This window comes from Hippocampus bargibanti, linkage group LG14, assembly GCF_051943395.1.
Source record: "Hippocampus bargibanti isolate YZ-2025 linkage group LG14, ASM5194339v1, whole genome shotgun sequence".
Taxonomy (NCBI): Eukaryota; Metazoa; Chordata; class Actinopteri; order Syngnathiformes; family Syngnathidae; genus Hippocampus; species Hippocampus bargibanti.
In genome coordinates, this window is record NC_142747.1 from 19,557,014 (window position 1) to 19,580,302 (window position 23,289).

The 23,289-nt window shown below is 40.6% G+C and overlaps 1 protein-coding gene across 2 annotated transcripts; it reads right to left on the minus strand.

The window, feature by feature from the left end:
* Window positions 1–1,150: 1,150 nt before the first annotated feature.
* Window positions 1,151–22,262, minus strand: pak4 (p21 protein (Cdc42/Rac)-activated kinase 4). 2 transcript variants are annotated; one of them, XM_089014157.1, is made up of 12 exons: window positions 22,129–22,247; window positions 14,662–14,773; window positions 14,203–14,440; window positions 12,655–12,827; window positions 11,633–11,837; window positions 10,531–10,764; window positions 8,879–9,331; window positions 7,706–7,839; window positions 7,141–7,267; window positions 6,116–6,241; window positions 5,905–6,039; window positions 1,151–4,513 (listed from the first exon to the last, which is right to left on the minus strand). In XM_089014157.1, the coding sequence occupies exons 3-12, from the start codon at window positions 14,401–14,403 to the stop codon at window positions 4,358–4,360; spliced, it is 1,944 nt and encodes a 647-aa protein (XP_088870283.1). In that variant the 5' UTR covers window positions 14,404–14,440; window positions 14,662–14,773; window positions 22,129–22,247; the 3' UTR covers window positions 1,151–4,357. The 2 variants fall into 2 exon arrangements, with proteins under 2 accessions (XP_088870283.1, XP_088870282.1); XM_089014156.1 differs by lacking the exon at window positions 14,662–14,773 and having other exon boundaries at window positions 1,153–4,513; window positions 22,129–22,262.
* Window positions 22,263–23,289: the final 1,027 nt, after the last annotated feature.

Sequence of the window (23,289 nt, forward strand, 5' to 3'; positions counted from 1 at the left end):
CGCCCATTTTTGTGGTTCTGGGTTGCTTTCCGTTAATTTGACGAGTCTCCGACTCGAGCAGCACAGTGCTCCTGTTTCCGTAGCAACAACAGCCTTCTCGTATTCACAGGTTGAGGCAAACGCGTCACGTGACCGTGGTACAATTACCAACAGCGCCAAGTGTCACGAAGACTAAGCTGATGGTAAATAATTCACACGTGTTGCTAATTGTCCCTGAAGACCAAATGGCAATGAAGATAAATTAAATGAAGCATTAAATGCTTATTTTTTACATACGTCATTCACGCGGTGAGTCGTTGACAGTTAGTCGTAAACGTGTGTCTTTCGTGATATTACGTTAAAAAAAGTATACGTACTTAGCTCTTCAAATCATGTTTGCTTTTTTTCTGTTTTAATAAATGCATTTTTCATATCTGGAATTTGTTTTAAGAATTATAAATGTATCTGTCACTCATGAAACGTTCATTAAAGTTGCATATTACTGGTTGGGTTCGGAACCTCGAAACCAGGTTAAGAAAACCACAAGACCAGAGCAATCAAATCATGTTGCAGTTATTCAAGTCACCACCAGAGGGTAGCAAACGTCCGTGTTTTTAATTAAAGCTTTTTTTTTCACTCGTATATTTCATCATCGCAAATGAACGCAATAGTTTTTAAATACGATTTTAAAACATCAATGTATTAATTACAGTGTACTTTCACACATAACATCAACATTTTATTTTCAATGAACAAATCTCTGCAGACTTGTTTCACCGTTTCCAAGAATGAGAACCACGGTTTGCATAAGCTCAAAGTGACGTCATTGTTTGGTGTCACATGGGGCTATCCTTCCCCAATTATTATTTTTTTTCACCAGGATCTTCTTCTTCTTTTCCTTTCGGCTTTTCCCTTCAAGGGGTCGTAGTTTTCCTTCTAATTTCGCCATCAACACGGTGTTTTCATATGAAAAAAAAGTACCCAAAATGCATTGTGTGTCGCTTTCTCGGTCAGGGGCGTTCCCTCTGTGACGTCACTTAGGGCATAGTCATCAACTCGAAAACAAGACTTATGGAATATTCAGCGCGAGTCTTAAAATATAGCTATATGCGGTGGAATCTTTGTCAAATGCGCTCAGTAGAAATCATTTGAAGCGATTTTACAAATTATGGACGCAACTTATCCGGAGGTGTCGGTTGTCCTTTAAATAAAGAAATAAAACATTACATTTCCAAAGCAAAGTGTTTTTATTTTCCCAGTGACCACACACACAAAGGCTGATGACGCCATCAGTTGCCAAAATGGAATTCATTCTCTCTCTATTTACAACGCCATTAGACCTATCATTTCGGCAGCAATGGCGTCAAAAACGCAACGCACAAAGCAAGGAAGGCACTCCTACCAAAATAATGACTGTTATGAAATTAGCAACGTTTAAGAACAAAATCCGCAAGGAACATTAATGGAACCGACGTCCAGTTTCTGAGATGCTAGCTTGTTGATTCAAAACTAATATTTTCAACGTGCAAGCGATGTTACGCGCGTCGAATAGCACGTTAAGTCAAACTAGCTAGTGTTAGCGACAGTTAGTCTGGTATGTTACAGCCCTATTAAAAAAAAAAAAGATACATTCATTTTTTCCCTCATAATTCTACACAAAATAACCGATGGTATGATTTTTGTAAATTTATCAAAAATAAAAAATAATTAATCACCATGGTGGTTTGAGGTTTAATTTGGATCGCGCTTACAACATACTTCTTAGATCGTTACCACGTAGGCTTAGTCATGCTGATGAGGTGAAACCACAGCGAATGGGGCAATCAGAGCCAGTCATAGAATATAATCAGACAGGACAAAATAAGTATTAAGATTATCTTCAGAGAGTAGTCCACTGCTCCCCACCCCCTCAACCTTAGAGTAGGGACCTGATGATACTAGTGCAGCGTGTTCTACCGGAAACAAATTCCTTGAGTGTTCTCCATACTTGGCAATACAGATGATTCTGATCAAAGCAGAGGTTCTGGCACCGCGACCTCTGTCCGTTAGGAAAATATATATATATATATATATATATATATATATATATATATATATATATATATATATATATAGGGCCAGAGCTACCAGCACAATTTTAGTTAGCTGACGAAGCTTTTTGGATGAGGACCAAAACGTTCGACACCTGGCCCCCCAAAAAAATGTGCAAGGAATGATGTGTCAAACAATAATAATCTAAAATGTTGTCAAACAACTTGCTTCCAGTGTTAGCTGGCCTTATTTATGTATTAATTTTTTTGGCATCATGTTAATATGGCAGCATTACTTTCATCACTTTGCTGCTGTGAAATGTAAATTTCTCCACTGTGAGACCAATAAAGGCATATCCAATCCAATCCAATCCAATTAATTAGCAACTATGTTATATTTCTTAATAATAATGATCATACATTTTGTTTATAAGCGCCTCTCAAAACTGTCATTTAGTAAAATATTTTGCAGGTGCAAAAAATGTACTGTATCATAGTGTTTTGGATCTTTATGAAAAACTAGCTATTCGTCGGTCCAAGTCTTTTGTTCTGCTTTATGAAAACCATTTATTAACTCAAAAAAACATGAAGAATAAAAATCCAGATGAACATCTTTATAATGAGTAGTAAAATTCATCAAACTAGCAAGTTAAAGTCATCAATGTTGACTATCCTCTTTATGTAAAACCGAAGCAATCAAGATGTAGCTAAATGCTACTTCTAGCACGCGGTGTTAGCTAGCTTGTTTCAATGTTTTATGTTCACGACAAGACTAAAAAATGTGATGGAAAATAAACTATTTGTCGTTAGTCATGTTAGCTAGCCTGTCTCGGCCAAATGCTAGCTTGCTGTCACAGTTATCTCATTACTGACTCAACAAAGATTTTTTTACTTCTTTTTTTAGTCAATATTTGTTTAAATGGATCAGACAAAAACAACATTTTGACAAATTTAACCAGAAGGCTTTAATCTAGGTGAATTTGGTATTCATATTTTGAGAGTATAACGTACAAAATGGCATAATTTAGGCACACATTAAGCTTTGGTTGCGATTTGGCTTTAAACAGTATCTTGTTTGTTCGTAGTGTTGCTAATTTTGAATGAGCCTGATTGTCGCTTCACTTGTGCGCCACCAAACTACAAAATCACTATTTATATACAGATAACATCCTACTTACGACCGAGTTCCATTCCGACCAAACGGTCGTAAGTCGAAATGGTCGTAAGTCGAAAAACATGGCTAAATGACACGCAAACTCCCCACCCCCTTGCCAAAATTGTTGGTGGCATGCTAGCGCGTTGCGGTGCCAGGCGTAGAATTAACATTTTTTTAAAAATAGGGTCATGGTCGTAAGTATGGGTGGTCGCAAGTTGAGCCGGTCGTAAGTCGGATTTTATCTGTACTCTTAATTGCATAATCACTGATGCGTTAGTGTTTTTACGAGCTAAAACCTACAGTACATGTGAACCAACATTCTGTTCCAGTCAGAAAGGAAGGAAAAAAAGGAAGGATAGATATCCACAGCGCCCCCTGCTGCTTGGGAGGCAAGTACCAGCTCGGTTTTGCTACATGATGAGCATATTTCTATGTATAAAAATAATCTTCTGTGCTATATGGCAAAACCACACTTGCTAGTGTTTGGTGTCTAATGTTAGTTGCTTATGTAAGAATGGAAAAGAAATCACCGTTTATAAAGTTATCAGCTATTTTCTTTTTCTGTACAAAACTTACGTGATCTAAAGAGTGAATTTTGAAAAAAATGGTATGTATGTACAACCAGCAGCCACAACATGAGAAAAAAAAAGAGTGTGTGTGCATGTTTGAAATATTTTGTATACTAAAATCATTAGATTGCAGTCATGTGGTGGCTTGCTTGGGTTCGGGTGTTGACAGTGCTTGAAAAAAAACATCAAATTATCATAAACATTCAAATCAAATCAAGATCACATGATTGTGACACTCCTCACACACACACACACACACACACACAAATGCAAGCAAATCAACTCCAGTGTTTACCTCTGACTTCATCTTTTGCTTTTTTTTCTTTCTTCCCCCCCATGCTGGCGTGTGTCTCTCAGTAGTCAAAAATCCAAGTGAGACTGGCATCAGATCAAGCCCAGGGGGGTCTCACGGCCGCTCTCAAATTCCAAATAATAATAAAGGTTCCAGGTTAGGCAGGTTACAGTACAGTGTTCGTTTTCATAAGCAGTAAGAATCGTACTCGAGTAGTGAACTGAACGGCAACTCACTCACACACTCAAGCCCAAATTATTAGTATTCGAGGGGGGGGGGGCAGTGACGCACCCCCTTGCCACCCCCTCCCACAGTAGAAAACAAGTAGTCCTCATCTGATGCGGTTCTGCCTCATGAGGGGCACGATGCAGGACGGCGGGCCAGCCTTGGTGAGGAAGCTGTGTTTCAGAAGCTCGCTGGCCGAGGCGCGTTGGGACGGGTCGCGCACCAACATGCGGTCCAGGAAGCCTTTCAGCACGGGTGACACCTGGAAAGAAGGAACTTTTCATTTTTCTATCGTTTTATAATAATAATAATACAGTAAAGTCTCGTTATATCGATATAATAACCGGGACTATCGATATATCCGACCCTGCGCGCATAATTTTCTCCTTGCGTGCATAGAAATAATAATAATAATATATCGATATAACGAGAATAATAATAATAATAATAATAATAATAATAATAATATATCGATATTCAAAGTCCGAAAAAATATCGATATAACCGGGACTATTGCATGTAATTTTCTCCGTGCGTGCATTTACAAGTGCCTTTCAAAACTTTCATGGTCACATTTACAGTCACATGATCAGTTGTCCTGTGGGTGAGAAGCGGCAGCCACACGCGGCAGCGTTCACTCAACCCGGAAGTCACTCAAATAGATAGAAAGTTAGCTAGCTAATAGATAGCTAATAATAATAATAATAATAATAATAATAATAATAATAATAATAATAATACAGCGATACCTCGGGTTACGAACCCCTTGGCTTACAAACTTTTCGGTTTACGAACGTTACATTTATGAAAATTTTACCTTGGCATACGAACTATTTTTCGGGATACACACGGAGCTGCCACAATGAGCGATGTGTCGTTCGCGAACAAGCCCGTTCTCCTAACAAGAAAATGGCAGCCAGCTTGTTTTGGTCCTCTATTGCCCACCCCCAGTCGTTGGTTAAAGCCACGTGATTGGTCAAGAACGCAGCAGTGAGGGGGGGGGATTAAACATTAAAGAAATAGGCAGATGACAGAGAGAGAGAAAATGGATAGAAAACAGTGACATTTGGACTCGTTTCAACTTTGATAGTTCAAAGACCGAGTGTAGACTGCAAGGTTAAAATATCCCATCAATCAAGCTCCACAATAACCGACACAAGCCATCTGTACACTTGATGCAAAAAGCTATCAACACAGCTAAACAGAACACAATTGATGATGAACTAGATAAAATTATGGCAGAGAAAGCACCTACAAGGGATCATTTCTCAAGATGGTGAAAGAAGAAGGCTGCGTTCCTCATCAAGTGTTTAATGCTGTTGAAAGCGGCCACTCCATTCCATCAAGCCATCAACGACCATCACAAAGGTAAATAAAACGACTTTATTACACAGTACAGTTGATTTCTTTAATTATAATACCATAGCACATTTATTATACATAAAATAAGGTATATTTTGTGTAGTTTTAAGGCGTAGAAAATTAGAAAATTTTGTTTTATGGGTACCTGGGAACGGATTATTCTCATTTTAATGGTTTCCTATGGGAAATTAATTTTTGGGAAACACACTTTTCGCCTTACACACTCTGTCTGGGAACCAATTAAGTTCGTAAGCCAAGCTATCACTGTACAGTATTTAGCATTCCCAGTACCTTGTGTAAGTTCTTGAGTTTGGGCGGCAGGTTATCTCGGATCATCTTCATGGCCTTGAGTGGCGGCTCGTTGAAATACGGCGGCTCCCCGTCCACCATCTCGATCACCATGATGCCTAGTGACCAGATGTCCACCTAGGACAGAGGGAGACAGAGATCAAGAGTGGAGCAAGCGTCTTCTGGATGGCCAAACAGGAATTGAGAACGGTACCTCGGGTCCGTAAGGAAGTCGTGATATGAGCTCGGGCGCCATCCAATACGGTGTGCCCACCAGGGACTTCCTTCGTTGCACTTCTTTCGACACCTGAGCGCAAAAACCAAAGTCGGACAGCTTCACCTGGACACAAACGCACACGGCAAAGGTAAACATCAGCCATTTTATTTTTTTCCACTCAATTTAAAGGACAACCGACACCTCCGGACAATCCGTAATTTGTAAATGACTTTGACTGAGCGCATTTGACAAAGATTCCACCGCATATAGCTCTATTTTACCTTTTAAGACTAGCGCTGAATATTCCGGAAGTCTTGTTTTTGAGTTGATGACGATGCCCTAAGTGACGTCACGGAGGGAACGCCCCTGACCGAGAAAGCGACACACAATGCATTTTGGGTACTTTTTTTCGTCTGAAAACACCGTGTTGATGGCGAAATTAGAAGGAAAACACATAAATAACGCGATGGTGAATCGTTGTGTGTCGCAGCTAATTGCAGTAATACGCATAAAGAAGGTGTAAGTTGACATAAATTACCAGCAGACAAATCAGCCCATTTCCAACGGAGCTTGTGCGCCATCTTGTGCATTTTCTGCGCGCTACATTGGAGTCCAGATGGCTCGCATTGATACGGAAGGACTTCTTTAATCGATTGCAAACATGTATGCTTTCCTCTTCACAACTATTTGAATCATATTCATAACTGGATGAGTAACAAGAAAGCGTCTTCTCTGAATCTGAACTCTCTGAAGCCATTGTTTTGATTCTGGAGCAAGGCAGTTTGTGAAGGAGTATCCTTGCGTGACGTCACGAACAAGAGGGTGGGACTTTCTGAATCTGCCCAGTTCCGAGCACATTTTGTGGCAGTTTTGGGACACTTTAAGTCATTTTTATTGGTGTTTTGCGTGTTTTGGGTATTTTAGATGCTATAAAACCTTTTTTCTGATGTCAGTTAGGAAACAAAAAAAATGGCGTCGGTTGTCCTTTAAGTAACATGACGTAAAGATTCGCCGCCTTGTACCCGTCCGTCGTGCGTGAGCAGGATGGAGTCACTTTTGATGTCGCGGTGGATGACGCCCTGCGTGTGCAGCACCGACAAAGCCTTTAGGACGGACAGACACACGGTGGCAATCTGTTCCTCATTCATCCTGGAACAAAGTAGGGGGTGGGGGGGGGGGGTCAGGTTTGAATAAATAAATTAATAATAATAATAATTATTATTATTATTATAATAAATTTAATTTCGAAGCGCCTTTCAAAACTCTCAAGGTCACTTCACAGCTGGCGCATGTGGCTGCCGCTGCTCACCCACAGAAAAACATATCCTGTGACTGTCAAGCGAACTTGAGTTTTGAAAGGCGCTTAGAAATGAAATGTATTATTATTATTATTATTAAAATATGCACGTTTACTACAAGCTAAATGTTGAAAGCAAACCCGAAACTGTAGGCTCCATTGACAAAAAGATATTGTCTCACGTCTCCTGTCACACGTAAATCCGCTTCAATTCCAAGCCGCGACCGTTCCACTTGCGCATATTTGTTGCCTTTTCAGCCTTTATGGCAACAACTTCAGAAAATTCTCACCTGGTGTGCGTGACAATGTCTGTAAGCGCGCCTCCCTCCAAGAACTCCATGACCACCCAGAGCTCGTCCCCCACCAGGTAGCTGTTGTACATCTCCACCACGTTCTCGTGGTGGTAGTCACGCATGATCACCACCTGGCATGCAAAAAAAAAAAAAGAGTTGGTGAAGAGATATATTGGACATACGCAGTGTAGCTGGAACCTATTCACAGAGCTTGACTTTTTCCACATTTTTTTAGGTTACAGGAAAATGGGATAAATTCATTTTTTCACCCCATAATTCAACACGACAACTCATCTTAAGCGAATAAGGTTTTCATTTATTTATTTGCACAATTCATAATATTTTATTGCTACTGTGACATTAAATTCAAAACGACTTGAAGAATTATGCTATTAGGCTAACGAATGGGGAGGGGAAAAAAAATTATGGAGTGATTGTTGGGAATTGTGTGCAGAATTTTAAGTACCGTATTTTCCGGTGTATAAGGAGCTCCCAAAACTACAACTGTCAGCAATATATACATACATATACATACATATACAGTAAAGTCTCGTTATATCGATATCGGATATATCGATAGTCCCGGTTATATCGATACTATTTCTATGCACGCACAGAGAAAATTACATGCAAACAGGGTCGGATATATCGATAGTCCCGGTTATATCGATATTTTTTCGGACTCCCTTGAATATCGATATAACGAGACTTTACTGTATAGACACATACATACATACATACATACATACATACATACATACATACATACATACATACATAATCTGGAATTGTAGTACTGTATTCGCTTTGTCTTTTCTGTAACACCATACAATAGCTATCAGGCTAGCTATTAGCTATCTATTGGCTTGCTAGCTAGCTTTCTATCTATTTGTCTTACTATTCCATTGAGTGGTTTGAAGAAATAATTAATAATAATTATTATTATTATAGTAATAATAAATTTAATTTCGAAGCGCCTTTCAAAACTCGCAAGGTCACTTCACAGCTGGCACGTGTGGCTGCCGCTGCTCACCCACATAAAAACGTATTCTGTGACTGTAAAGTGACCTTCAGGGTTTTGAAAGGTGCTTATAAATGATGTATTATGATGATGAATTATTATTATTATTATTATTCTTTTCCAGATGCCCCAAAGACCTTAGCCGTTACCTCATTAAAGAGAAGCTCTCTGCGTTGTTGCTTCCTCAAGTCCATTTTCTTCACGGCGACCAATTTTCCCGTGGTCTTGACGGTGGCGATGCACACGATGCCCGTGGACCCCTCCCCGATCTTGATGTAGTGGTCCAAGTAAGTGCGTGGGTCGCCGGGATCCACCACCATCTGCAGAGCCGCCCGGAACTGCTCGTGGGACACCCTCTGCGGCTCTCTTTGCGGAGAGCGGGCATCGGGCGGCGGCGGCGGCAGGGCGGAGGGGGCCGGTGGGCGTGGGGCTGGCACGCTGGGGTGAGGCGTGTGTGGGTGTTGACCCGTTTCGGGCGTCAGGCTGGGATGGGACGAAGTGTGGTGAGGGTGTGGCTGCCCGATGGGGGGCTTGTGGCCGGATGGTCCTCGGAGGGGCACGGAGGGGCCGTTTTGAGAGGATGACTCGTGGGGACGCGCTGGCTGGAAAGGACGACAAAGACGAGCATTGTTACAAATATGAGGAAATACAAGCCAGGACCATGGGAAGCAGGACAATTCACTCATTCACTGCCAGACAATGAGCAAAAATGTGTCCACTCCAGTGCCAGGGTTTTTGTCATTTTTACTCAAATTGCAGGACCCATACAATATGGAGTTTTAGGACTACATAACAACAACAATAATAAAAGTAATAATAATAATAATAGTAACAATAATAATAATAACAACAACAACAATAACAATAACAATAAATATAGCAATAGTAATAGTAATAACAATAACAATGATACGTAATAATGTGGACTGCAAATGTCCCCATTGTGGAACGAATAAAGGTTTTCTGATTCTGATAATAACAATAGCAATAGAAATAGCAATAATAATAATAATAATAATAATAATAATAATAATAATATATCAATATAAGAATAATAATAATAATAATAATTAATAATAATAATAATAATAGTAATAATCGTAATAATAGTTGTTGTAGTCGTAATAATCATAATAGTAGTAGTAATACTCATAATAATAGTAGTAGTAGTAGTAGTAGTAATAATCATAATATATAATCATAATACTCATATTTCATTTATAAGAGCCTTTCAAAACTCCCAGTTTTTCTGTGGGTGAGCAGCGGCAGCCACACGCGCCAGTGTTCACTCAACCCGGAATTAACTCAAGTAGATAGAAAGTTAGCTAACTAGCTAATAGATGGCTAATAATTGGATTGGATTTGCCTTTATTAGTCTTGCAGTGGTGAAATTTACATTTCACAGCAGCAAAGTGATTATAATAATAATAATAATAATAATAATAATAATAATAATAATAATAATAATAATAATAATAATACTAGATAGCCAATATATAGGTAATAGCTAGATGGCTCGATAGCTATATAGCTAATAGATAACTAGCTAGATAGCTCGGTAAATTAACTCGAGAATTGGCGCTATATGTCATCCTTTCAATTCCCGAATAAATTTATTAATGGCAGTGAATGAGTTCATTGAGAACTGCTAGTGTTGCTAGCGCTGCTAGTGGCTACAGCTAAACGCTGTCTGACCAGCGCTTTATCAGCACGGCAAGAAAAACTAAAACACAAACAACTGCCAAGATTATGGAGGAGAAAGCTTCCATTTCACATTAGGACATTGTTACGTCATGCTTACCGGGCCGGTGGGGCTACGCCCCCCGTCGCTTTCCGCCCTCGGATACGTGTTGAACGGCCGCGTCGTCTGCTGTGTGGTCTTCATCCCGCCATCGGTTGCCGCCATGTTCGGAGTGCGGATGTTGGGCCCTGAGAGGGGTCTCTTTTCCCGGGCGGACTGCGGGCTGCCATCCCGCACCTGATAGCTGGACTTTGGCCTGTGTTCAGCATGCGGATCGCGGCGGATAAGTTGATCCTAAAGATAGCATGTTACAATGACGAATGCAAATATTAGAAACATTGACATCAAATCTCAACCCAGCTGTGTTTGTAGAACGCTTTTACAACAACACCGTTCTTAACAAAGTGGCATACGCAGAGCAAAAATAATTTATACAGTGATACCTTGGCTTAATTGCTTATTTGAAATTGAAAGTATGAGTAAGTATGAGTAAGGCGAAAAGTGTGTATTCCAAACATTAATTTCCCATAGGAAACCATCAAAATGAGAATAATCTGTTCCCAGGTCTCCATAAAACCTAATTCTCAACTAAATAAGCTTTAAAACTACACACAATATACCTTATTTTATGTATAATAAATGTGCTATGGTATTGTAATTAAAGAAATAAAACAGGGGTCTCAAAATCCGGTCCTCGAGGGCCGCCGTCCTACATGTTTTCCATGTCTCCCTGTTGCAACGCACCCGAGGCTGTGTTGCAACAGGGAGACTTGGAAAACACGTAGGACGGCGGCCCTCGAGGACTGGAGTTTGAGACCCTTGAAATAAACTGTACTGCATCGTAAAGTTGAATAATAAAGTTGTTTGAATAGGGCTAACAGCTAGCGGGCTAGATACCTAGCCAGCTAGATAGCTAATAGATAGCCAGCTAGATAGCAAATAGATAGCAAATACATAGCTAGCTAGGTAGCCAGCTAAATAGATAGATAGCTAGTCACATAATATTTTTTTTTCTGTGGGTGGGCAGCGGCAGCCACATGCGCCAGTGTTCACTCAACCCAGAATAACTCAAATAGATAGAAAGCTAGCCAGCTAGCCGTATGCTGGACATACGATACAAAAAAAAAACATGTGCGGCATGGGTCTCCAACGGGGTTCGAACCTGGTTCTGGTCCCGATGCTGTCTGTCTCTATGAGGAGGTGGTGGAGGGGGACCGGATCCAGGTCTGTCTCTGTTGCCCCGGCCTGGTTCTTGGCCTCTGGGTTGCTGCTGAGGCCGGGCGTGGTTTCCATCTTCTCGCTGGGTGCTTCTGATGGGGTGCTGAGCGTGGCGGGGGTCACCCTGGGGGTCCGACCCAAGGCGCTCTCTGTTAAACAAAACACAGAAGTGAATTTTAAGATTCTTTTGATGCTTATTTGAATGGAATTTTTAAGAGTGGAGTACGGCGGTCCAGTAGTGCCAGAAAATGGATGACAGTAGGGCTGAACAACTTTGTGATCAAATGTGATTTTTTTTTTACATATACACATATACAGGTAACATCCGAGTTACAACCGGCGCGAGCTACGACTACCCGTATTTACAACCACGACCGCCAGATCCTTTTTTTTAAATTCTACACCTAGCACCACAACGTGCAAGCAGCCGGGTTGGTCCCGATATTCAACGCTTACTACAATTTTGGCCAGCCAGCATGTCACACACCCGCACAGCAAAATACTGCGTGACTACACAATATTTTGAGTGTCAAATGCACAACATCAATCAAAATGACTTCAAGTGTCCCAAAACTGCCACAAAATGAGCTCGGAACTGGGCAGATTCAATAAGTCCCGCCCCCTTGTTCATCACTATTGGTCACACACTGCCCTGCTCCAGAATCAAAACATGGCTTCAGAGATTTCAGATTCGGAGAAGATGCTTTCTTGTTACTCATCCAGTTATGAATATGATTCAAATAGTTCTGAAGAGGAAAGCATAAATGTTTGCAATCGATTAAATAAGTCCTTCCGTATCAATTCGAGCCGTCTGAACTCCAATGTAGCACCCAGAAATTGCACAAGATGGCGCACAATCTCCGTTGGAAATGGGCTGATTTGTCCGCTGGGAATTTGTGTAGATTTACACCGTCTTTGTGCGTGTTACCGTACTAGGCGACCCCGAAGTCATAGCATCTCGTTCACCTGTCGGACTGTGAGGGATGTCGTTGGTGTGGGTCTCCGTTCTCCAAGCGAGGCTGCACAGGCGGGCTACCCCGTCGCAGTGAGTTGGAGCGAATTACTGACATGGTGTCAAATTCATCCAGAAGCCAAGTCAGAGAGCCGTCCACCCCCAGTTTGGTCCCGCGTACGATGGTCTGAAGACAAAGAAGAATGAAACAATGACAAGCCATGTCCTCGTTGGTCCCGATATTCAAGGTGCGGAGGATAACTCACATTTATTCTGGAATTAAAAATATGACATAGAGTGCCATTCCCGAATTCGTTCGGGTTTCGGGTTTTTTTCATGCTTGGGTGCCGATAAAGCACTGGCCAGACCTCTGGCAATGTTTTTTCACTTCCACGAGGGGGCAGCTTTTCCCTTTTTTCATGTTAGCACTGTGTTCCAGCTTCAGCTGTTGTTAAAGCACTATATAAATCAAAATGTATTGTATTGCATTGTATTTTGGACAGCCGCCCTCATTTCAAGCTCAGATTACTCCAGATGATCCATATCATTTAGGAATTAACTCTTTTTCTGATTAAAGAAGGGAGTTTAAGGTTTCTTACATTGTATTGAATGTTGATGTCGTCCTAAAACCCAATATTCTGTGGCTCCTGGAAGGTGTGCGATAATGCCAAAAACCCTGGCACTGGAGTGGACACATTTTGGTTTATATAGCACTTTATCAACAGTTGAAGCTGGAACAAAGCGCTAACATGGAAAAAAGTGAAATGCTGCCCCCTTGTGGAAGGGGGAAAAAAAAACCCATCGCCAGAGGTCTGGCCAGCGCTGTATCGGCACCCAAGCAAGAAAAAATAAAAGCCCAAACTATTTCGGGAATGATGCTCTACTTCATATACTGAATAAATAAATTTGTGAATGGCAGTGAATGAGTTCATAAAAGCGGAAAAAAAGATGACAAAAACAGAAAACCAGCGAAATCATTGGATGCAAAATATGCAAACTACCAAAAAAAATTCACAATAACAACAAAAAAATAACAAACAGATACACTATTATGAGAACGTCTCTTTAAGCTCTCAGTCGTACAGGATCCATCCATCGATGAGAAGGTTTCTTCAGCCGTCATCTGTACTTCTTTGAAGGTGTCGGACGTTTCGCTTCTTATCCAAGAGGCTTCGTCAGCAAACTAAAAATTGTTTTTGCTAGTAGTTTTGGCCCTATATATATATATATATATATATATATATATATATATATATATATATATATATATATATATATATATATATATATATATATATATATATATATATATATCCCTACTGTCAAGACATGGCGGTGCCAGACTCTACTATGATTGGTCCCTGTCCTCAGTTTGGGGGGAGCAGAGGACTAAATTTTTAGTTAGCTGACGAAGCCTCTTGGATAAGAAGCGAAACGTACGACACCTTCAAAGAAGTACAGATGACGGCTGAAGAAACCTTCTCATCGACTATTATGAGAAGTAGAAAAATCCTCAGCAACCCCTGCATTCGTTTTTTCTTAAGCCACAGTACTCATCCCACCTTGTGCGGCTCCATGGTTGTGATCACGGTGGCGTCGATGAAAGGCTTGGGCCTTTTGGCCGTGTCCTCGATGAGTGACTGCCATTGGCGAGGCAGGCCCACAAACTTCTGTTCCTGTTCGTCAAAGTCTGTGTGGACGCGGTGCTCAAAGTTGGACGGCGCCGAGATTTGAATGCGCGACTTCTTCTTCTTGGTGAACATGGTGGCGGCCAGGTTGGCAAACGGCCGAGCATCAGACCTGCAAGGGCGAGAAATGATGATGTCAAGGTGTGTCAATCACATTAATTTCGTCACACAGATGTTCAGCATATGCAGTCCAGGGTGAAGCACCTGCATGTTGATTTTGACAAGTGGTTTTTTTCCCCGTCTTTCTTTTGAAAAACAAATGTGACTCCCAAAAGAGATCGATACTCCTGGAAAACTAAGATACAGTTGATAAAGAATAGACAGAATAACTACCAGTAAGACTTTAGTTTGCTGACGAAGCTTCTTGGATAAGAAGCGAAACGTCCGACACCTTCAAAGTAGTACAGATGACGGCTGAAGAAACCTTTTCATCGATGGACCACTCCTGTACGACAGAGTTTACACAGACGTAAGTGTCGTAAGTTGAAAAACTGCACAACAACAGTTCCAGAGGACAACGCATCGAGTCCACAAACAATGGTCAGACCTTATTGACCTTATTGATTGAATAGAGACTCGGACAGTAAAAGATATGAATTTAGACAACAGATTCCTAAAAATCAGACAATGAAGCATGTGAATATGAAGGCTCAAACAATATAAGCCAGATTCAAGAAGACTATGACCCTAAGGCAGAGGGAAATCCAGTCAAGGACGCAGAAACCAGCAACCGTCTGGTGAGTCATACTCACGTTACGTGAGTTTAGCAGCACTTTGATGACAGAAACTACTTAAGGACGTGACAGTCTGTAGACGGCACTTAATCACGCGTCTTCTTCAACTGTAATTAAATTCTAAGTGTATATTTAGAGTGTGAACACGTGTGGTTGCTCTGCAGTTACATGCCTTTTTGCTCAGCGAGTGATTTTGGTAAGAGCTTATAAAACTCCCCTCGTTATTCCATCACCCGCCCTCCTACCTTTATTTACGGTACAGGCTATTTATTGCCGTAGATACGTTGTAAACTAACTCACAAGAGAGAATAATCAGGGACATAGAGAGACCGAATTAAATCATCACCAGCCAATCACAGACTAGACCAGACAATCCTTAACCAGAAAAAAAATCTGAGGTCAAGGTGAGAACAAGTAAACTTTCAAATATCGACTATTTTATCAAACGCAGTAGCAAGGTAGACAAACAGAACACCCAATAACACTCACGTACTCTTTCTCCTCTGAAGGGATGACGACTACTGCAGAAATTTAGTAGCAGTTAGGAATGGGTGATTTACCGGTTTCAAAGTATGTAAAAAGACATGCTATCAAAACCACTAATGCCTTCCATGAACGTTATTAGCCGGGTTTTTTTTTCTCTCCATTGCAGGCAAAGTAATACAGTAAAGTCTCGTTATATTGATATCGGATATATCAATAGTCCCGGTTATATCGATACTATTTCTATGCACGCACGGAGAAAATTACATGCAAACAGGGTCGGATCTATCGATAGTCCCAGTTATATCGATATTTTTTCGGACTCCCTTGAATATCGATATAACGAGACTTTACTGTATATCGGATTTTTTATGGAAAATGCTAGAAGAAAAAAGGATTAAGCAAAGAGTTTACAAAGTGTCCGTAAACTGAGGTATCACTGTATTAAGATATTTGAGCTTTGGTAGTTGAATCAGTGCAAAGTTTTGAAATCAATGAATTGTGATTTGAATAACTGTGATTTAAACTGCAATGACAATAATCCAGTTGATTTTTTTCACCCCATAACATTCATTCTTATTTGTTTAACGGGCAGATATCAAGATCGATACAATGGCAAACCGGCGAGGGTAAAAATGAATGATTGTGGGGGCAACACTGTGCTCCTCATTACCCATAATCCCATCCCTGGACCACCACAGATAACACCCCCCTCTATCAATCGCATCTTCGCATGGCCGAGCAGTGAGAAAGGATGTCAAAAATCATCTGCAGACCACAGTGACCTCATTCCACTTCCAAGTATGGATGGACAACATAAACACAATGTACACATTGTGCTCATACTGCAATATGTGGAAGAAATTCCATTTTTCCCCCTGTCAAAATTTCTTCATGCAGCCTTGTGAATACATTTCGGATGCGCTGCACAGAACTTTACTTTTTAAATTGTATTTTTAACAATGTATTCAAATTTTCATGGTGTTGATAGAGCAAAATGTGTGAAAAGTGAAGCACAGTGAATCTGTCCTATATGCTAAGTACTTGCTAATTATCTCACCTGTCACTCACTTGAAGTTTTACCATTCTGCAACCTTCCATTAAGTGCGATAAGACATCAATGTTTTCGTATTGACACGATTTTCAGTTTGAGGCACTTCAGAGACATATCTAACATAGCTAGCCTTCTGACTGCCAGAATCATATTCGCCCCAGCAGATAAGACCAAAGTAAACAACTCACAGCACTTGTCCTTGTTAGAACGTACTTCTACTGAGCGCATTTTACAAAGATTCTACCGCATGCAGCATTATTTTACGTTTTAATACTTGCACTGAATATTCAGGAAGTCTTGTTTTCGAGTTGGTGACGATTCCTGACGTGACATCACGTCAGGAACGCCCCCAGACCGAGAACGCGACACACAATGCATTTTGGGTACTTTTTTCGTCTGAAAACACCGTGTTGATGGCGAAATTAGAAGGGAAACTACATAAATGCGATGGTGAATCGTTGTGTTGCACCAAGACTACTATTTGATACTAGTTGACACAAATTCCCAGCAGACAAATCGGACGATTTCCAACGGAGCTTGTGCGCCATCTTGTGCATTTTCTGGGAGCTACATTGGAGTCCAGGCGCCTCAAACTGATACGGAAGGACTTCTTTAATCGATTGCAAACATGTATGCTTTCCTCTTCAGAACTATTTGAATCATGTTCATAACTGGTTGAGTAACAAGAAAGCATCTTCTCAGAATCTGAAGCCATTGTTTTTATTCTCGAACAGGGCAAGACTTCCTGGCGTGACGTCACGAACAACCTTCTGAAAATCGCTATTTTTCGAGGTCATTTTCAAGTAGTTTTGGGACACTTTAAGTGATTTTTATTGGTATTTATGTAAATATATATAAAAATATCAGCCTGCGTGTTTTGAGTATTTGAGATGATATAAAACATTTTTTGCTGATGTCAGTTAGGAAACAAAAAAATGGTGTTGGTTGTCCTTTCATGCCGTGACCATTTTTTTGGGGAACCAAGATACCCAAGTTACTGGACTCTTTTCAGTCCTAGAACTATGACTTCAAAACTGTGTTCTTCCCACTCGAGTCATAGCATTCCTACAGGAGTACTTGATTATCCACACATATTTCTCTGGTACTCCTCGCTTCACCTTGTATCATAGGCTTTCCCTTAGGTCAATGAATGCCAGATGCGGGACTTTCAGCTTCTCCCTGTACTTTTCCATAGTTAATCTTCAGGAAAATATTGCATTTGGTGTACCCAGGACTTCCATGTACGGTGCTGTATGCCAATTGCTGTCTGTAAATGACCGCTTCATATTTTACAAACAGGGTTTACAGACTCTTACAACGGTTATAGTACCACTGAATTGCAACAATTGCTCCGTCGACTTCATCCTCACCACATAACGGTTTGGAAAAAAGAATAGCGACGAAGGAAAAAAACTAGCCTTTTCATCGGCCACCTGGAACCCATATTACCTGCAAATACAGGAAAACTGTTTGTTTTGACTTTTTATATGCACAGTGATACCTCGGTTTACGAACCCATTGGCTTACGAACTTTTCGGTTTACGAACGTTACATTTATGAAAATTTTACCTTGGCATACGAACTTTTTTCGTACATGGAGCTGCCTCAATGAGTGATGTGTCGTTCGCGAACGAGCCCGTGCTTCTAACAACAAAATGGCAGCCGACTGCATTTATTTCTCTATTCCTCGCCACCCAGTCTTCGGTTAAAGCCACGTGATTGGTCAAGAACGCAGCAGTGAGGGGGGTGAACATAAAAGAGACAGGCAGACGACAGGGAGCGTTTCAACTTTGATAGTTCAAAGGCAAAGTGTAGACTGCAAGGTTAAAATATCCCATCCACAAACAACCCGCACAAGCCATCTGTACACTTGATACAAAAAGCTATCAACCCAGCTAAACAGAACATACAGTTTTGTTGAGTTCATCCTGTCTACTTGATATCTAATTTACAACAGATTGTTTTTCTTACAGACAGTGTTTTTTTAGGTGTTCAATTACCTGACATGTTTCGGCGTATACTTCCGCCTTCGTCAGAGTGTCACGGATGTTGTTGTGACGCGCCGAACACCAGCTGATGCCATAGCACACTTATTATACATAAAATAAGACGTATTTTGTGTAGTTTTAAGGCTTAGAAAATTAGAAAGTAGAAAATTATATGTTCATTTTAATCGTTTCCTATGGGAAATAAATTTTTGGGATGCACACTTTTCACCTTACACAGTCTGTCTGGCAACCAATTAAGTTCGTAAGCCAAGGTATCACTGTACACAAAAAAACATTTTGGTGAGTGTGATCTAGCGGCACCCTTATCAAGGGCGCTCGCTGAATGCTCCCGCCGCATTCCTTTTGTGTTGACACCCCCCTCCCACACTAACTTTCACATGTGAAAATAAGACGAAATGATTTAATGCGAATCTTCACAAAGGCAAGCGTGGACATGATCTTTATGAAAACACAACACACAGAAAGTTCTTGATGGTCTGACTTGATTGAGCCTTAGTGGCGTTGCAAGAAAAAAGTACAGAGGTGGGAGTAAATTATTTTTTTTCTTTGATCGGAATGTTCCGCATGGCTCAAGCTGTGAATGTAGCAGAGCATTGTTACTACGAGGGCTGCAATAGTTAAGTGAAACACTCAAACATTTCAATACAAAAAAAAATATATAAACTGTATTTTAACCTTGCAGTCTACACTCTGCCTTTGAACTATCAAAGTTGAAACTCTCTCACTGTCGTCTGCCTGTCTCTTTAATGTTTAAACCGCCTCCCCTCACTGCTGCGTTCTTGACCCATGACGTGGCTTTAACCCAAGACAGGGGGCGGGGAATAGAGGATAAAAAAAGTTGGCAGCCATTTTTCTTTTTGGAGAACGGCTTCACTCTCTCTCTATATCTGTAAACCCTACCCCCGCTCACTGCTGCGTTCTTGACCAATCACGTGGCTTTAACCGAAGACTGGGGGCGGGGAATAGAGGACAAAAACAGTCGGCTACCATTTTGTTGTTAGAAGAACGGGCTTGTTCGCAAACGACACATCACTCATTGAGGCAGCTCCGTGTCTATCCCGAAAAAGGTTCGTATGCCAAGGTAAAATTTTCATAAATGTAACGTTCGTAAACCGAAAAGTTCGTAAGCCAAGGGGTTCGTAAACCGATTTATCACTGTATCTTTAGTCTATATTTGACTGTTTCAAAATGACCACAGTGGTGGGGGGGCGTGTTGATCTTGGCTCCTGTGGTCATTCCAATGATGACCCCCCCCCCCTCTACCTGCCACTACAATCCGGCCATTCAAAGACATTCCTCCCTTGCCTTTGTGCTGCTTACATTCTGATTTCATTTTCAGCGTGTTCATTTCATCAGCTTAACTTGCCGCTTCATGACTCCCTTCTTGTGCTTCAGGCAACCCCTTGAAGCGCCATGATTGGCGTGAATGTGGCGGCGCTCCAGCTTGCACTCAGCAACAAGTCATAAGATGGAAAAAATGCAAGATAAATCCGCATAAAAGCAGAAGACAATAATATCATTCAAAACAACTCTTGTCGTTTTTGTTTTTCTTCCCCTTTGGAATTGACTCTATTATTTCTCCTGATGAGTGAGCCTTCAGTCATTCTTATTATCGTTTGCTAGCTATTTGCTCTCTATTAATTATATTATAATTATATTAATCTATATAGTATTTGTATTTAAAAAAAATACATTTTGTTTTAAACAAATATTTATGATAAATAGAATAATATATATATATATATATATATATATATATATATATATATATATATATATATATATATATATATATATATATAAATATATATATATATCCTGAATTTCATTTCATCCATCAATCCAATGTTCTTCTGGGCTAAAATTAACAACAATAATCTTTTATAAACACACTTCCTTCCGCTTTATTACCCAGAAAATGTTTATCAGGCACTCCGAGGAGTAGCTCCTGCTTTGCGGTCAAACAGCAGCTGTGCTCGGCTGGGAGTGACCTGTGGATCACTTCACTTCAAACCAACCACAACAGAACACAGAAACATGCTTCCAGCAGGTTCAGACTCCCTGCTGAGATGGTCCAGTGAATGATCCAAAAATGTGGAGAAAAAAAAAAAAAGAAAAATCGGCTCTGATCCTTGTTAGGAGCCGGCTCTCATCGTTCACTTCAGAGATCCGGCTCTAAGAACCGGCTCGTTTGCGAACGACACATCACTAATATCTTGGCCAAGTGTGCTTTATAGGACAAGCGACGTCTCCGGACAAGTTGTGTCCATAATTTGTAAAATGGCTTCAAATGACTTCTCCTGAGCATATTTTACAAAGATTCCACCGCATAGAGCTATATTTTACGTTTTAAGAATTGCGCTGAATATTCCGGAAGTCTTGTTTTTGAGTTGGTGACGAGTACGTACGTGACGTCACTGAAGAAACGCCCCCTGACCGGAAAAAAAAGGACACATTGTAGCAATCCTTCCATCCCGTCAATGCATTGTGCTGTGCTTGTTTGGTCTGAAAATGTCATGTTGCACCAAAAAGAACCAGAAGAGGGCGACCAAGCTCCATATAAGGAATATATCAGCCTGTGGAAACGGGCTGATTAATTCGTCACAGGGAGCTTGGTCGCCATTTTCTGCTTCTTTTCTGGGAAGCTACATTGCAGTGCAGATGCCTCAAAATGACACGGAAGGACTTCTTTAATCGATTGCAAACATGTATGCTTTCCTCTTCAGAACTATTTGAATCATATTGATAACTGGATGTGTAACAAGAAAGCATATTCTCCGAATCTGAAGCCATTGTTTTGATTCTCCAGCAATGCAAGACGTCTTGGTGTGACGTCACGAACTGGGGGCGGTACCTTCTGAAACTGGCCACTTCCGGTTTCAAATTGAAGTACTTTTTAGACACTTGTTGGTGTTTTGCATTTGACTAAAAATATACTCCGTGTTTTGGGTATTTTAGATGCTATAAAACGTTTTTCTGATGTTAAGTTAAGAAACAAAAAAGTGACGTCGGTTGTCCTTTAAGTCACTCGTACAAACATGACAAAATAATAGGAAGTGTGTGATATTCCCAATGGGCATACACACGCGCGTACGTACACGCGGAGTACATGTAAGCGATCATACGCACGCGCACACCCAACCACTCGCGCGCACACAGGAAGAGGAAGAGATTTTTAGCATGTAGCTTAGCATTTAAACCTGCTGGGACAGCTTTACTCGTATTGGTCCAACAACTTCACCTGGTAGTGGCACAGAGATTTTACTGAGTCCACTCAACCCGCATCCGATGATGTAAACACCACTCATAACGCGGTTTTTGTGACGTCATATCAACACGCAAAGTAGGGGATATTGATCGAGCAAAGTCTGCTTGTAGTAGGAGGAGTAAGCTAATGTTAGCAATAGCTAGGAGGTAGAATGAGAAAAGCACCCCCCCACCCCACTATCGAACTCAAAACTCGAACACAACAAACCGTTCAAGTTGTACTTTGTCCAACCGAAAATGAGCGCAAACTTACCACGTAAGACACCCGGTGAAGCGTCCGTGGCACCGCGGACAACGAGAAAGAGCCCCGGAGTGACTTTTAAAGAAGAGCCTGAACTATTAGCCCAAAGTCTCACTTTGCCGACGCCATGTTGGAAGCGTCAGGAGGGGGCGGGGGAGTAGGAGGTGGGGAAGAGAGACTACATCCGGGAAACTGCCAAGCCGCTGCCATGGCAACCCGGGAAGTGATTCGATGGGAACGACATGCGACATTTCAAGGTTACGACAGCACAAATTACTGTAAAAATAAGTGAAAAAAATAGATGGCAGGAAAATAGACACACACATAAAAATATACTGTATATATTTTTTATGTTTCTGTTGTGTTTATTATTTTGCATCGTGTTAACTATTATGTGAAGCGCTTTGTTACATCTGCAGCTGTTGTGAAAACTATATAAATTAGGATGTATAGGATATATATATATATATATATATATATATATATATAGATAGATAGATAGAGAGAGAGAGAGAGAGAGAGAGAGAGAGAGAGAGAGAGAGGGAGAGAGATAGATAGATATCTTTCTATCTATATATATATATATACATACACATATATACATACATATATATACACACACATATGTATCCAAGTTATATATATATATATATATATACACACACACACACATACATGGGCCTATTGATTTTGATATTTTAGATGTCTACCGATGCATCATGGTATGGTATACGTTGCAATAAAGACACCCATATCATAGTGTCAAATGCATAGTTTATTGTCATAATCATTGTCATCATCAAAACAGTCACTTTGAGTACCAAAAGTGCTGTCGCTTCGTACAGTGAAGCTCCATCCAAAGCAACACAACTGTGTACGGGTGGTTGCCCACCCTACTGCTATACAGTGATTCTATATTATACTGAGGCTACGTGTTTCGCTACATTTGAGATATTACCTGAATAGTATGACCAATAAGCTTAAAATCGGTGCACAAAGTGAGACGTCGGCTCACATGAGACAAGCTACGTTCTAAAAGAGTTATTTTCAAGGCAAATTACCCAAAATCAGGGTCCCAGGTCCATTTAGAATTGCGTTTTAGTAGTCACAAAATAATCTGATCATTCATTCATTCATTCATTCATTTTCCAAAGCGTTTTATCCTCACTCGGG